Consider the following 16,574-nt stretch of genomic DNA (forward strand, 5'->3'; position numbering starts at 1 on the left):
AAGTTACGGCCTGTCTTATTATTTTTTTTAAAGGGTGGGAATGTGGGGGCAGCACCCCCCCCTGGGTTCCGGGTTTATTCGGGGTTCGGGATTTCAAAGAGTGAAGAACATATGTATACTAAGATATGCAACATGCAAGATTTGGAGTTACTTCGTTACTTTGTTGTTTATTTATTTATTTATTTATTTATTTCGGTTTTTTGTTTTTTACGTATTTGTCATGTTAGGAATAATAAGCAAATATCATTTCTAATGCAACTATGCAATGGTTATGAAAACCTTACGCTGCATTAAGTGTAGTGCGGTCTATATAGTAGTTACTTACTATTCTTCCACCTTGGCTAGTTATGATTATTTGTAGTGTTTCCCCCCCCCTTTTCAAATTCTTTCAGGGGTATGTTCCAAAGCGCAGCTTATTTTTTTTACTATTACATCATACCGTAGTCGACGCTTTTGGTGAAGAGTGACAGGAGAGGACAGGTGCTGTGGGATGAGTACTGCAATTCAGTTTAAATTATTTAAGCGATGTGACAGTTCAGTAACTGGGAGTTAGAGCATCAATCCTTTGTTCAATAAGGCTTATATACTAATTATTCAAATGTCTGTCTGTCTGTCTTGCTCTATCTGGGGGGTTTTTTTTTCTAGTTGTCTTATATTGTCAGTATCATTTATAGCTCAATTCAAGTGTATACCTTGGTATCTTTACAAGAGGAATGAAAAGGAAGATTGAATGAATCTTGTCAGGATAATCAGACTCCTTAGATTCGATATTCAGTTCATGCACCCAGACAATCACCACACAAACCCAGGTCTCAGTGCTGTCCCCAGAACATGCAAGTAAGTCAGGCTGAATACAGAATCAAACACCACCAATCTTTGTATAACTCCTAATCAGATCAATCAGCCATCAGCTGAAAAGTATTACATCCATCCACCAATCATATTATGTATATCCATGCACTTCCCCCTATTCTCCTATATCTATGTACCCCTACCCCTATCTATCCACCATATCATGCAATTAGCTTTCTTCAAATGTGGCACAGTCAAGCACCTCACATAGAATATTATGTACACACATACATAGATACAAAAAAGGCATGGTTAGGAAGTTTTTCACAACCCCATGCAGAAGCAAAAGCAAGAGAGAACGACGTGTGCACCCGTCACCGATGCTCCCTCCCCTCTAGTCAAACACACAACGCTCCCAGCCAGGAACCAACCACGCAAGTTTGAAGCAAGCAACACAAGAAGTAAAACAAGTAAAGATAAGAAACAAATAAAAAAAACAAACCCCCAGAAAATGAAAATAGTAAAAGCTGTATAGAGCGCCGTGCTGATGCATACATAACGTTCTTTTCCTTTATTGTAATAAATAAAAGATGAAAAAAACTGTGCCGTTCTCCATGCTTTTGCTGCCGTTTTCTTTTCATGATGAAAAATATCAGGTCGTTACACATCAGTTGAGAAATAGACCAATCGCTAGGTTTGATAAAATGGAAGCTCCAACAAAGGAAACACGTTATCGCAATAGCGTACTGTCATACGCCATGTCGAGTGGCACAAGGGGGGAGTAGCCCTTGCTCCGGTTGAGGGCCAACCCCATATGTAAGGGTCACCCCGGTCATTCAGTCCTTATCCAGGATAAATTAACCTTCCGCAAAATGCAGGGAGGTAAAGACCGTCTAGACGAGAGCCAGCACGATAAGGTATCGGAAGGAGACACAACTGAGTAATGCGAAGCCACGCGATCATGACTGACAGCTACGGCAAACCATTTTCACGCCGTAAATGCTCGCTTGAAGGACCGAAAGGTCTTCTTCAACGCCTCGACCGCCGACATATCGACATCTTCGGTTCGGGCGAGTCGGACTCGGCGATAATACTTGGTCCCGGAGATACTGACGGTCTTGTTGTCCGGCGGATGCTTGCCACCCCCATCCGTGTCATCGTCCTCATTAGGGATTACCTTAATGCTAGAACTGACGGATGCTGAGTGGAGACGGGAACTCAGTGGAAGTTGATATTTGACCACACCGCGGACGATCAGTTCGAATTCATGCTGGAGCACCCGCTCCCATCGCTCTGTGCCGCCTTCTTCCGTCTTGTTGCCCGGACGGGCAAGCCGAATTTGTCCTTTGGACGCCGTAGGAACATAATTCCATGGCGACGGCTCGAAAGACAGAGGGGAATCAAATCGGAACACCCGACCGAGCAGCATAGTCTGAGGATCGCCCGCAGGATCAGATTCGATGGGATCTGTGCCCTTGTCCACGCCGCCCTTGGTCTTCTTGCCGTGCAGCGATAGGGTGCTGTTGGACAGGCAATTCGCATCGCCAGCGCAGCGAGCGATGAGAGCCATCTCGGCCCGTTTCCGGCTGTTCTCTACTCTGGGGACGGGGCTCGAGTCGGTGCTGAGCTTGCGCCAAAGCTCGTCGGTTCCGACGAATCGACTCTTAGCGAAGATGTTCATGTCCATATCGTCAATGGACACGGGGAACAGGTTCGGATTGACGGCTTGTACATTGAGATCCAACATAATCTCTTGCTCGGAAGCAAGAACGTTTTGGATGTCCAGGATCTCCACATCCACAAGAGCCTTCGTGGAGGCCACCACGAACGACGTCACGCCCCCGACGAGCAAGAAAAGTAACAGACTGATGATGACACATGCACCGTACCGCGAAAAGTACCCGCGTTGCCGCTGTTGCATGTATTCCATCTGGCGTAGGCTGGCACTATTGGGGCGTCGTCCGGCGCCATGACGGCTGCGTGTCACTCGGGGGGACCCTACCAGCGGCGTCCGCTCGTCATCCGCCCCTTCGGCATCAAAATCATACCCGTAGCCATCATTCGACTTTTTGGTCCCGCTGATCGTGCGGTAGTTAGGTCCAGCGCGAGACCCCGGATGCCGGGACTGCCGGTACCCACCGCCGATAAAATGCCGGGGCGACTTGAGGTGCGTCTGAGGCTGAGGGAACGGTGACTCGTGATCGAACAAGGACGGATAGAGGTTATTGTTGCGTCCGTAGCGCCCGATGTGATGGTGCCGGGGCGTGTGGGTGCCGCCGTTATCGACTCGGGAGTGGCTTCGGGCACTCTCCTCGCCAGGGTCGTCCGGCCCGGTAGCAAACGTATTATTCGTAAACTTCATGCTGCGTTTGCCGGTCACGCTGTGGTTGCCATCCCGGATTCCAGGCCGACTGCGAACCGCAGACAGCTGATCCACCTGGCTGGCCATGGAGGTGGCACTGGGGGTCCGGGAATGGTATCTGTTTTGCCGCACAGGATACGGGTCAGGAGGGTTGGACTCGTACACAAATGTTTCGTCCGAGTCGGACACATCGGCCTCGTCAACCGCGCTGGCCACCTTAGCTTCGAAAATGTCCGCTTTGGAGGATGCAGCGCCGCTGGCCAAGGTCGCCGGTTTGCGCACCCGCTTCTTTTCTCTCTTGGCCCGGATTGTCTCCTGGCTACCTTTCATGCGAAGAGTGCCCGAGGGATCCACTCGGCCAGTATTACCCCGGTCCCCGGTAGCCACAGCGAGGGATACCTGGGGAATGGAGCTGACGGTCTCCGTCTCGACAATCATGTTTCGGACAGACCCATCCGCCGGTTTGGCACGAGGACCGCCGCTCAAAGATGTCGAGGACTGCTTGGAAAGAAGAGCATTGGTGCCCCGGGTCTTCGAAGCAGAATGACGGCGATAACCCTCCATTGGCTCGGAGCTCTTGTTCCCTCCACTATCGCTGCCACTCTCATTGTGGAACCGCGACGCCTTGGGGGTGGCGTCCGATTCATCGATCTTTTGTAACTGAGACTCTTCAGTCAGGGGTCGGTTCATGACCGTATCGGTCGACGGCGTGGACTGATCGCTAGCCATCTCCTGGACGGTTTCCAGAGCCGACCCCTGGCCCCTATTTACGGCACGGGGAGCACTCCGGTCTGGCTTTGTCGCAAAGTCATCTGGCACCGACCGTTTGATCGAGGTATTCGGAAGAGTAGGTTCTTGTGGTTCCGACCGCCGCGTTGTGGCCCATAATGGCATGGTGGACTTGTCCGGATCGGGCACATCGGAGAACGTTTCGGCATTGGGGGGTGGGCTGAGGATGGGAGGTCTGCTGTTCTGGGACAGCGCTCGTTGTACGACCGTGGCGGAGGGGAGCGTGCCAGAACCAGTATTCGTTGTTGTAATGGAACGATTGGGACTGCGATCGATGCTGCCTTTGCGAGATCGAGAGGAAGTGTGACGGGGGGTTGCACTGGTCTTGCGCGGACGAGAGGAGCGGACGGGGGAGGACTCGCGGGAGGATATAGCCGAGTTGGTGGTAGACGTTGAGGCGGAGACGCCAGGAACCGCATGCGAGAACTTAGGCAGCTGTGACGCGGCGGAGCCCTGGGCTTGGGATCGAAAGGTTGAACGTGGCACTTCTATCATGTCACTTTCACTGGCAGATCGGCGTGGTGCAGACAAGGCAGCCTCATCTCCGTGGGCCATACGAGATCCACCAGAGGTCCCATTGGGATAAGGTGACCTCCCGGACTCCGCCGCCATGATCTCTGGCGAGTCAGAGCTTTCTGACAAGACCGGTAGAAATCACGAAGTCCGAGAGGGAACCGGAACAAAGGTCCGGACAGGGGAGGATGGGAGAAAAAAAAGGGTAAGAAAAAAGGAAGAAAAAGGAAAAGTAAAACCCAATAATGAAGTATCGGTGAGCCACCAGCCGGCAGGAGACCCCAGGACGGACGGAAGGGGGAGGAGGGCCCCAAAAAGAAGAGACAACAAGAAAAAAAAATATAATAAAATAAAGCACTGGGTGTCAGGAGATTCGGGGGTGCTCGAGAGAAAAAAGGGCGAAAGCTAAGTGGTCGCCGCGTTGGGAATTCAGGACAGCGGTTTCCTGTCTGTCGTACCAAACCACGTTACACAGTCAACCGAATGAGAGGACGAATGGACGACAGCCACATGCTGCTGATGGTCTTGAGAATTACCAGATGGAGGGAAAAGTATATCAACCCTGCGAGGAGGAGGGGAAAGGTTTGTAGAGAGGGATGCAAGAACTAGGGGGGGGAGAGTGTGTATGTGTGTGCGTGTGTGGTGAATGTATGGTGCAGCCCACCCCAGCGGAGGATATTGTGTTGTTGTTGTTGTTTTCCTAGCCCGGGCCCTTTTTTCAGGAAACCAAGTAATAATCCAAGTAGACCGAAGCCGTCAACGCGGGCGCAACCGTGCACATAACTCGATCAGAAGACGGTGAGATGGAACGTCTAGAACAAGGCTCCAAGCGCGTTAGCTCACGGGAAGGACGAGAGAACGGTGTCGATCCAGGTGGCCAACTGCAGGTATGGCCGGAACGAGGCTTGCGGGAGGCGGACGGTTGTGGATGGTGGAGGTGAAGAGGGAGGGATGGAGGGGAGTCCAGAGACGGTTTGATGATGTCTATTGGCAGCTGGCAGGAGGGAATGGCGGATGGACAAGCCAGGTTTCGACAGGCTGTCAGACGCAAGGAATCGATTGCGAAGTCAGAAACTTTCGACTGCGGAAACTGTCAGACACAGGCAGACAAGCCAGTGATGAGTAGTGGCAGTCAGCAGTACTAGTAGCACCGCCAACCAACCATCCAGCCATCAAGGAACCAGCAGCAGCAGCAAGAGAATAGTAGTAGTGTGTAGTGTGTAGTGTAGTGTATCTAGCTAGCTGCTTGGTACTTGGTAGTGATAGCACTAAGCCGGTACCCGAGAGAAGCTGACCCAGTTTTTCGCCAGTAACCGGGGCACCCAGAAAGTGCAGCACGGGAGATAGGCCGAAAGTACTAGTCTAGATAGCTAGATAGCGACGATTGCACTGACTTACTTAGGTAAGTCTAGTAAGTCACTAGATAGTTCCAGTCGTCGCCTGCGTGCGTACACACACACACATAGAGAGAGAGAGTGTGTGTGAGTGAGTGAGCAGTAGTATCTAGTACTAAGAAGAAAGAGGAGGATCCCGATCGGGCCAGTCAAGGGGAGGGGACGGCGAGACCCAATGATAGCCGCCCACGTCAAGGAACGGGAAAGGAAAAAAGGTGTCTAGCGTGGGAGCCAACAAGCAGTGAAGTGGACCTGTTTTCTTTCCTTCCTTCTTTCTTTCTTTCTTTCAGCTAGCTGGTGGAGGTAGATTGTGAAAGGAAGATAACTAAACAGAGGACAGAAAGAGGGGGAAAAAATGACGTGAGGAGGGGGTAAAAGACACCGGAGATGAGATGAGAGGAAGTAGTAGTAGTTAAGAGGATGGAAGGCGATGAAGTCAGTCCGTCCAATGGATGTTTTTGTTTCGAGTTTCAAGCTAAGAATAAAACAATCTCTTCCAAATGGGGATTCCTCAGGAATCCACGCCATCATGAGCTGATGGTAATCAATACCTGCAGTAACATCACAGTCTGGTAACGTTACCTACTGCAAGTTTGCAACAACCCCCTTCCCGACCTTACGGGACAATACGGAACCAATACGGAACATCCCTCCGACCGGGAGGATCATCATGACTTCATCTCACCCCTCCGGAGAAACACATTCGAGACGCGGACCGAACTTCTTCCCAGCAGGTTTGTGCTAATAACCAAAAACTCTGTTTAAGCTTTTTACCAAATATCTAGAATATTTCAATATTTCTTCAAGGGGAAGGGGGGTTACATTCCCCCTTTCACATGCTATATACCATAACCTCTATCATCCTAGCCATAATTAATATACACTCAGATAGATGGAAGGAAAGAAGCTGTAGCCAGACCCAAAAGTACTGCAAATAAACTCTCATCACGCCATATCTCTCCCAATGCAACCCCAGTGTAATAGCCAAAAGAGTAACTAACTAAATAGGAAATCGATGTCAAACCCAGAAAACCAGAGCCAACTTCTTCTACCCAGACCATCTTCCAGACTAGACTAGACAATCTTATAGACTCGTTTCGCAATGTAGAACGACGCAATGGCGAAGAGAACTAGCCCCGCAGTAACTAAACAGACACTCCATTAGCCACAACATTCTCATCCAACGTAGAAGAGAGGGAGAGAGACTTACTCGACCAAAACCACGACAAACTATCCACATCCTGACCGGGTACCTTGACGTTCATTCCCCACATACCACAGATAATATTCAGCGGCAGGACAATCGTACCCAGCACCGTCAACTTCCCCAACACATCGGCTGTTTGTTCCTGCCGCTCGTTCATCAGGATGTTGATCTGCGCTAGGTAGTTCGAATGTGCACGCGACAGAAGCCTATAACACAGCAGTCAAATTAGTAATTCCAATACCATTCCAAAGGGGCGGTTGTCGCGACGTACGTTTCGTAGTAGGTCAAGCTGCTGGTCATCGTCATGATATGGTCTTGGATATCACCCAGATAGAGACCAATCTCCGACTTGGGCGCCACTTCCCATTGCTCGTTGCATCGCTTGGCGAAGCCCTTGACAACGTCTGCCTTGTTGCTCAAAAGGCGGTACATCCCCATCACCTTCTTGCGGCACACGCCCACGCGCCGCAGCATCTCACCGGGGGCCAGAGACGTGGTCACGCTCTGATTATCCTCTTCCTTGTTGGGCCCCATACCTCGCTCATCTGCATGCATCTGCATGATCTTCTCGTCGATCTCATCGACCTCGTCCTCGATGGCCTGAATCAAGGGGCCAAATACGTCCGTGATGTCATCAATAAGAGCATACGAGATCCAGTCGGAGCTGAGGATAAGGTAATCCATTAACTGACGGATTCGTCGGCGCACATTCGCCGGGTGGGGCGTCTGCGAGAAGTGGAAGGACAGCACACCTTCCCGGAACACAACGACATACATGTTCACGGGCTCGAGATAGTTTTCGCTATTGGGGTCTTGCTCAAAGGTGCGGTAGTTGACAAAGTAATAGTTCCGGAACAGCTCGACTTTCTCGCGCGCCTCTTGCATCATGATATCCTCGGTCGTCAGGGCATGGATACCAAAGGATTTGGCGAGCACTCGCATTTCTGCATCGGTCGGGCACAGAACATCAAGCCAAAAGGTCGGCCGAGGCCCATACCGTTTGGGCTTGGGTTGAGCCGGTTTGCGTAGAGGCGACGCTTCGGCGGATGTTCGTGCCTCGGTGACAGCCTCGCTGATGATGGACGTTCGAGGCTGGTGTCGTTGATTCCCATAGACACCCTGGTGATTGTTGTGATTATGGATACCATTGCCATTCGCGCCGTGACTGTTACCGTTCGGCGACATGACCCGGGATACGTTGCTGCTGGGCTGACGGCTATGGTTGTTGTGGTCTGTTGTGCCCTCCCTTTGATGGTGCTCCTCCTCTTCCTCCTCTTCATCCGACGAAATGTCTAACTCTGGCGGATCAGGGATGAATAGCTCGCGGAAACTACCACCAGGCTGGCATAGCTCCGAGATGGTCTGGGCGTGAATAGTACTTTGGAACTCTTCGTTGAAGTACGTGAATCGGTAGGGAGCTTCCTCCTCTTCGCGTCGCCAGAGTCGGTACTGTGGACGAAGACGACCCTCGACAAGCATAGGCTCACTGATCTTCTTCGCGCGATAAGCACCTGAACGCTCCTCCTTCTCCTGGCGGCTCCAATCCTCCAAGACGGATAGATCCGGCCATTCCCTAAGCCGCCGCCGTCGGCGATGGCCTTCTTTGGCCGCCCTCTGTGCGTCTTCTTCGGCAATTTCCGAAACCTCTTCCGTTGGGAAGCAGACATCTTCTTCAGCTGGGAAGGTCGTGCGACGACGGAGACGCTCCTGAGGGTTAATCTGCGGCGACGTCGGCGACGACCCAGGTGACTGCGCGGGTCGATTATTGGTTCCATCGACATCGATCAACACATCATGCGAGCGAGCCAGTTGTTCCATACGATTGTCAATCGACTTGGCAAGCGAGAAGTCGAACTCCGCCCCGGTGACCACCGCATCGTCATAGTTCATCTCAGGCCCGAGCTTGGGCGACGTTGGCATTGACGGAGGGTTGTTGATGTCATAATCACGATCTTGTTGCTCACCAAACTTGGGACTCGGTATGGCACGAGGCGAGCATCGAGAAGAGCTCGAACGACTGGAGGCAGGTCGTCGCTGGTGGAACGACAGCGGGCTTGACCGAAAGTCGGCCCCGTACCGAGGCAGGCTAGGACTATGACCAGAGGGCGGTGGCATCAACGGTGTCCGATCATTGACTTCCTCTTCTTCCCCACCACTATCATTATCCACTCGATACGATCTGTGCGCCGACGGCAGGGTCTGGGAGCCCGACTCGGGACGAAAGGGGGTGGTCGAGGAACCGGGACGGTAAGACTGGGCGAGACGACTATCTCTCCGCGGTCTCATCGATGGTTGATGACTATGTAGAACACCCACTCATTAGCCTCATGAAAACACATCCCAAATCAAGAGAAGCATTACAAGAGCAACATACCGATGATCCAACAAAGCCTCACTCTCCAAACTCGTACTACTGAGATCCCTACTACCCAGTTTATAGAACGGCAGCGAAGCTTGCGGCTTCGTCTGATCAGCCATCATGCTGATATCCTCACCTGCGTCGGGGATCGAGGCATGAGGAGCAGCGGGATGAGGATCCTCAGCGCCGCCGAGAAAGGACTGACGGCGATGACGACGCTTTCGATGACGGGGTTTTTTCCGTTTGGCAGATTTAACCGTGGTACCTGATCTGCTTCCTGCGCCATCGTCCTGCTTCCGATCCGAGCTAGGAGTGTCGTAGCCACGCGTGATTGCTAACTGGGAGTCACCGGCACGTCGAGTACTGTATCGGGAGGGTTTGGACGGGCTGGGAGCGGTCTGATGCGGAGTTGACGGTGAAGGCTGCATTGTGATCTGGAACGAGGGCCTCGGGGCCGAGGATGCTGCATGCACGATGATCGGCCCCAAAATTAGGGAAAATGTTCCCTCAATTCCTTATCTTAATGGGTTCCACTTCCCAAGGCGATAAGTTTGCAGCTAGTAGTAAATAGTATACGGTTTCCCAGCACCATGCACGGGGGTTTTCGACACCGAGGAATGACTGCTGCGATAAGAATGAGAGTAATGATGACGAGGATAAAAAAAAGGCAATCCAAGACGCAAGGTTATCGGGTATGCAGTGTCGGCCAGCCTAGTAGGGCTCAGCGTGGTCAGGGACAATTCATCGGGGCGCAGTGCGCAGTGCGATTGGAGATCGGCGAGCGAGGGGCGAGGCGTGGTGGGACATGAGGCACTTCCAACGGCAAGGGTTGAGCTCCATCAACTGGAGAAATAGGGGGAAATCCTCAAAAGTACTGTGTAGTACAGAGTACACGATGGGGATAGACTAGAATGGGGGTGAAAGGTGGGGAAGCCAATGAAGGACCTCTGCTGTCAAGAGAAGTGCCGAAGAACAAGCAACGATGGGAAAGATGGAAGAGTGAGGGAGCACCAGACCAAATGCCTGGCAAAAAGCAAGGAAACTGGGAGCTCCAGTCCCCCTGCCCGGCCATAATCACCGCTTTAAGGCCCGCCCAGTCAGGTGATGACATCACTGGCTCACCGATGCTTTTTAGCTTCCTCTCAACACCAAATACGAAAGTCTGTCTGTCTGTCTGTCTTTGTCTTCTTCAGAGCCTGCAATGGTCTCATTGTCATCATACTACATACAGTCATACATTAGACACCACAATGTTACATTAACAACTTGGGAAAAAAAAAATAAAATAATAAAAGGCATAACTTCAAAGTAGCAATCAAGGCCGTCATATCGTCAGCTCTAGATATCGGGCATCATCATAGACATCATCAATATGAGACAAGAAATGAGAATATTATGAAACAGAAAATAGACAAAAAGAATCAAAGCAACCAAACAGGGGATATAATTGAAAGCACAGCAAACGCTCCAAGTAGCCTTCCAAGCATTATTCATTACCTTTTTTGAACCGGGTTGGATTCCGGCTCTCATCATCCATCCGTCCTGACGCCTCCCGTGCTAACCAACGCGAAAGAATAAACAAAACCATAACGACCCGCGCAAAGTAGGATGGATCAGACTCCCAGCAAAGTGTGCAGTCGCCGTCTCCCATAGACTATGAGACAAATTCTGGTCTGAGTGTGACGCCTCAGATCACATTGCTAATGTCCATGGTTGACGACGGGGCGACGCTGTGGACCGATCTCGTGGCATCCAGGGACATGCGGTCGCCGCTGAGCATCTTCACCACCTTCTTGTCCTTGTTGGGTCTGGCAATGAGCACTTGGGCCGGGCAGACGACCACCTCATCGTCGCCTTCTCCCCGGTCATTGCCCTTCTTCACCACCAACGGGAACAGAACAACCCGGACTACCGCTTGCTGCGTTTCCAGCTCTTCATTTGACGTGGTCTCTCCACTGCGCTCATTCATCAAGGAGGCGTTGAAGTAGACCTGGCGAGCAAGATCACCATTGGTGTCATATTCGGGCTGCAGTGGCGGTAGCATAATGTATTCTGCCAGCTGGGTGCGCATCTCAATCGACAGGTGGACCGCGACACGGAGCACCTTGCGGAGCGAGTCCAGAAGCTGGGCCTCGACATTGGTAGGTGGCGGGAGGAGGCGTGACAGAGTGTCAAAGATCTCCAAGGCGACAGCTTCGGTATCACTCTCACGCTGCTTCGAGAAGGTTGGCCGTTTCGAGAGCAGAGTCAGAGTAGTGGCGCGCCACCGGTGGATAGCACTGCGTGGGCCAATGTCAGCTAGTTGTTTCTCCAGAGACTTGAGCTTCTGTCGTTGCTCACGATCCATGCCGAATAGGTATCGTGTGAAGATAAACTCCCAGACCATGGTCATGACAACAGACATGAATACATCACGACGACGAACTCGATCGCCGAGGTAGCTGTCTACGTCGGAACCGTCGAGGATGGCGTTGTCGAACCGGTCGGCAATCTTTTCATCCTGCAGATCGCTGAGCTTGCGGCAGCGACGGTGATCGGAATGCTTGGAGAAACGGAGGACCCATTGCTGTACATGACCACATAGCTTCTGGCAAGCAGCATCGAAGTAATCCTCGTCGCGGAAGACCAAGACGTCGTCCTGCATGGCTGCCGCGATCTGTTGCTGTAGTTGTTTCACCTTGTCGCGAGCATTCTCTAATTCCTCCCGTAGCCGTCGTAGCTCCATGTCCTTCTGGGCCAATGCCGTCTCCACTTCTTGTCGCACTCGATCGTGCATTTCCGCCGACAGTTGTTGATTCTCCGAGCGCAATGCATCGACTTGGCGATCGAATGTCTCCTGCATAACTTGGACTTCCTGCGCATGAGTGGCAGTGAGGTTGGAGCTCGTCGTCGTGAGCCCGGCATTTTCCTCGGTCAGACGGGCTACTTCCTTCTGCAACCACTCCAGCGAGCTCTTCAATTGTTCCACTTCGGCATCCCTGTCCCGCAGATCGGCGTCGCGGCTGTTGAGGGCATGGTCACTCTTGCGTCGGGCGACGGAGGTCTTGCGGAGTTTATCTTCAGCTTCCTCACGAGCGGCGGCGAGAAGACGATTTTCCGAAATAAGGCGGTCGAGACGAGACTCGAGTTCTTGGAGGTGTTGCATACTTCGACGGTGCCGAATGCTGGGCGGTCGGCTAGGCGACCGGGGCGAGCTGGGCGTCTCACCCCAACCCTCCTACAGTAGTAAACAGACGATCGGTTAGCCAACCCAGACCTTTCGATAACGACGAAAATACCAATGCACGAAATTCATGAGAAATCAACTAGTAGAACTTACATAAACGTCCGTCATATTACGCAGGGGACGCTTGCCCTTGTCGGTGACGGGGTCGTAGGAGGAAGAAGAGGCGATGCGCTCGAGGTTGAGGTCCGAGGCTGAAGAAGCGGGAGGCTGGGGCTTGCGCTCTGATTGGTCGTCGCTCTCCTGCGCCTGAGTGGTGGCTGCCGCCCGCAAATCTCCGCTGGCAGTGCGATGATTGCGTCGCAGCGATCGAGGAGTCGGCGTCTGCTCGAGGTTCGGCGTCATGTTGTGCATGCTCTTGACCCCTCGGATGCTGCTGCTGGGCCGTAGAATTGGCTTGTCTTGTTCCGGCGTCTTGAGCACCTCAGCCGGCCATCTACCGCCCACCAGCTGACTCTCGGGGCTACGCTTCTTGACATCAACATCGTCAAACGGCGTTTCTTTATCCGGTGTTGGCCAGGCCTGACGGGCCAACGCATTGTCAGTAAACTTCCGGGTCGGGGTTTCAGGGCGAGGAAGCACATGTTCGGGCTTCATCTCCAGACGGGGCGTGCCGCGTCCGTGACCCACGGTTCTTGAACCGGTGGATCTCTCCGTTCGACCCCTTGGCTCATCCTCCTCGATGGTTTGCAATGGTGTCCGCGGCGGGGAGACTGCCTCTCGATCCACCCCTGTCGGCTGCGGCGAGGGCGTACGTGGCTGAGAGTTTTGGTCGACCTCCAATGACCACGGCCGCCGCGTTTGGGTAGATCGACCGTGGATTGACGGGCTACGTCGTAGTTCACAAGTTGGGCTAGAGCGTGACGTCTCTTGTCCAATCTCTTTACCGGATGGGGATCCTGACCGAATGAGTACCGACTGTCGCTCATGCACGGGCGACGGGGCGTATAGTGGAGCCTCGTGGTGGGAAGAAGGGCTAGGCTCTGCGGTTTCGGCTTCAACTTCCTTGGGAGACTCCTTGTCCTTTTGTTCTTCCCACCGTATGTCAATTTGTCTAGACTTCTCTTTCGGTCCGTCCGAAAGCACAGAAACATTATACGAAGTATCTGCTTCAACTTCGATCATAGGCTCGTTCGGAGAAGGGTGCAATCCAGTCTCTGGTTGTATAGACTCATCTGCTTCAGTAGGTTCCGTAGCAATTTTGGCATCGTCCTGCCCCGAAGACGGGGAGTCGGCCGTGTTAATGGGCGCCTCCAAGACTATCGCGCTGTCGCGAATTGCTTCCTTTTCGATAGTCTCTTCCTCAGCCCCATCTTTTGCTGACTCGGACGGCTCAACTAGAGCTGCTCGACGAAAAAATCCCCGTTCCAGTTGAGGAAAGATGCTGGCAACCTTGCTTTGCTTCTGCGACTCCGAACCGAGGGATTCGCTGCTAGTCTTTGCGTAGATAGAGTGTTCTACATCGAGTGCGGTAGAGGGTGAAATTGGCGGAACAGCAGCTGCTTCAGAGGAAGCTTGTACGTCGCCTCGGTTTTGCTGAAATGCTCTGACTGTCGTTTTCCCTGCCGCGGCTGATGCGCTTGGGTGTCGGATCACCCCTTCCGGGATTGCATTCTCGTCAAAATCTGCAATGCCTGGCTCGAACGGGACAGCACGAGCTTCGGGTGAGGAATCGGGTGATCGTTCGGTAGCATCGACTTCGCTTTTCTCCCAGTCTATTATAGGCCAAGAGTCATCATCTTGTGCGCGTTGCTCCCAAGCCGGGATCTCAGTTTCCTGTGGTGGAAAACTGGTGGCATCCTTCTTGTGGGGTTGCTCACCTTCTGGGTTCTGGACATCGAGGGTTTGGCTTTCCAGACGCTTCTCTTCTTCCCCAGAGTGTGGATCTGGAGAGACATCGTCCACCGTAGCCTGTTCAGCAGCCAGCACGTCTGGTGCTTCCTCCACTTGCTGCTGGACCAGGTTCTGGTCCGCCGAAGCACCGGCGTCAACACCTGGCTGCTGCCCCATATCAGACTCTACAAGCTCTTGTTCAGCCCTTTGCTTGGCCTTTCTGCGTTCCTTCTTGGACAACTTCTTCGTTAGGGGAGCTGGTGCCTCCTGTTGTTCCGGGAACTTCTCAGACAACTCTTCAGACATCCTAAGGTCGTGCTTTTCTGTTAGTGTCTCCGTATCCTGTTCTGCATTGGTCGTTTCTGGTTCTTGCTGGACAACCATATCTTGTCTCTCTGCAGTAGACAGTTCTCGAGGCTCATCAAACTCTTCTGCGCTGCGGACTGGTTCTTCCGCAACCTGCGGGGCCTGGTGGTCTTCCTTGTCTCCATCCTCCTGCACGGCGGGAGTTGTCAACTGCGTTTCTTCGACGGCGTTGCTTAGTTCTTCGGCGGCAGGACGGGTGGAATCAAGAGTATCTGTCCATGTCAAACCCTCGTCCCCCGTAACAGCCCCTTCAGTCGGTGCAAGCGTGGGACTGCTTTGCTCATCTCTGGCCTGTTTCTTCGCCTTCTTCTTTTTCTTCTTGGATTCTTTACGAGTGATGACTGCCTCCTCCAAAGGCTTCTCCTGGGTCACATCACTCGGAAAGGCTACTGTTGCTTCCGCAGCAGATGAGGTGGTATTGTCTTCATCCCTGACCATGTTTTCTTGAAGGGACTGCTCTGACACCGATGTAGGTCCTTCTGGTGCTTCTGCGGCTGGCCCGAGAGCCTTGTCACCCGAAGGAGCTGGCTCATCAACAATTTCGTTCAAGTTTGCGTCATCTTGCACGCCATCCAAGCTGCTCTTGTCTTCTGTGGGTTCCAAAGCCTGTTCGAAAGATGCCTCTGTCATTCCCTGTTGGCCGACCAGCTCATTGTCCGGCACTGCTTCGCTCTCGACACGCGGTTCAGTCACCTCCTGAGGCTCCGTCTCCTCTTTCGCCTGACTTGAACCCTTTGTCTTCTTCTTTTTCTTGTTTTTCTTCGTCTTAGAGACTGGTTCTTCAGGGGTTTCGCCAACATTGACGGAGGCTTCTTCCGCAGCCTCCGGAATAACACCTTCGGGAATAGCATGTTCCTCAGGGGTGTCCTTCTCGACCTGAACAATTGTTGTAATATCTAGCTGCTGATCACCCGAATCAAGCTTTGATTCAACTGGGACATCGTTTGGCTGTTCAGCTTCCTCTCCGTGACTCTCCACAGGGGCAGCTATGTCAAGATCGTGTGCTGCTGGCTGCTCCTCGTCCTTTGGTGACTCGGTTGGCATAAGGGATGCATCAGGGTCTGGTTCAGTATTGGGAGTTGCGGTTTCCACGGGCAGCTCGTCGGGAATGGCCGTAGCTGTTGCTTGCTCGTTACTCTGAACTGCCGTACCCTGTTCTGTTTCTTCCTGGCTTGCTGCCTGCTCTGCCTGGCGCTTTTTCTTCTTTTCTTTTTTGCTCTTTTTCTTTGATGGTACATTGGTCGTATAATCATCCACCTCAACTACCCCCTCGATGGACTCTCCTTGCTGCGTGGCATCCGGGGCTTCGATGACTTCTCCTACACGCGTCTCCGTAGCCTTATCCGCCGACTCCTTTTCCGGACTGACGCTAAGCGACTCTTCCTTTTTGACAAGCTGTTCATCCTCGTGCTCAGCGCCCTCCCTAATCGGCGCCTGCTCTGTCTCCTTTACAACATCCTTAAAGACATCTTCGATCACATTTCGGTCGGTGCTGGGCTCTCCTTGCTCCCCCACTGACGTTTGCCCAATTTCATCGTCAGGCTTGACCATATCTTCAGCGGGCTGCGTCTCTGATTTTCCCTGCGCATCACCCGACTCCTCCGGCTCGTTGATTGCTAAAGGTTCATCTTGGCTTAAGTTATTGGCATCTAGCTCAACGGGTTTGAGTACTTCATCGGGGAAAACGGAAACCGGGTCGTCTTCACTTTTCTCATGCTCGAGTTGGGGTGGATGAG

The 16,574-nt window shown here is 52.6% G+C and overlaps 3 protein-coding genes across 3 annotated transcripts; all 3 read right to left on the bottom strand.

Annotated features, from left to right (window-relative positions):
• Nucleotides 1-1,508: 1,508 nt before the first annotated feature.
• Nucleotides 1,509-4,950, bottom strand: BO83DRAFT_123004 (putative phospholipid metabolism enzyme regulator). The gene has a single exon (XM_025526041.1). The coding sequence runs from the start codon at nt 4,553-4,555 to the stop codon at nt 1,781-1,783; it is 2,775 nt and encodes a 924-aa protein (XP_025384376.1). The 5' UTR covers nt 4,556-4,950; the 3' UTR covers nt 1,509-1,780.
• Nucleotides 4,951-7,186: 2,236 nt separating this feature from the next.
• BO83DRAFT_123000 (magnesium transporter CorA family protein) lies at nt 7,187-10,083 on the bottom strand. Its single transcript, XM_025526040.1, has 2 exons — nt 9,432-10,083; nt 7,187-9,356 (listed from the first exon to the last, which is right to left on the bottom strand). The coding sequence occupies exons 1-2, from the start codon at nt 9,842-9,844 to the stop codon at nt 7,283-7,285; spliced, it is 2,487 nt and encodes an 828-aa protein (XP_025384377.1). The 5' UTR covers nt 9,845-10,083; the 3' UTR covers nt 7,187-7,282.
• A 529-nt stretch (nt 10,084-10,612) lies between these two features.
• Nucleotides 10,613-15,986, bottom strand: BO83DRAFT_411010 (uncharacterized protein). Its single transcript, XM_025534270.1, has 3 exons — nt 14,460-15,986; nt 12,736-14,354; nt 10,613-12,633 (listed from the first exon to the last, which is right to left on the bottom strand). The coding sequence occupies exons 1-3, from the start codon at nt 15,880-15,882 to the stop codon at nt 11,104-11,106; spliced, it is 4,572 nt and encodes a 1,523-aa protein (XP_025384378.1). The 5' UTR covers nt 15,883-15,986; the 3' UTR covers nt 10,613-11,103.
• Nucleotides 15,987-16,574: the final 588 nt, after the last annotated feature.

Source organism: Aspergillus eucalypticola, assembly GCF_003184535.1.
Source record: "Aspergillus eucalypticola CBS 122712 chromosome Unknown BO83scaffold_28, whole genome shotgun sequence".
NCBI lineage: Eukaryota > Fungi > Ascomycota > Eurotiomycetes > Eurotiales > Aspergillaceae > Aspergillus > Aspergillus eucalypticola.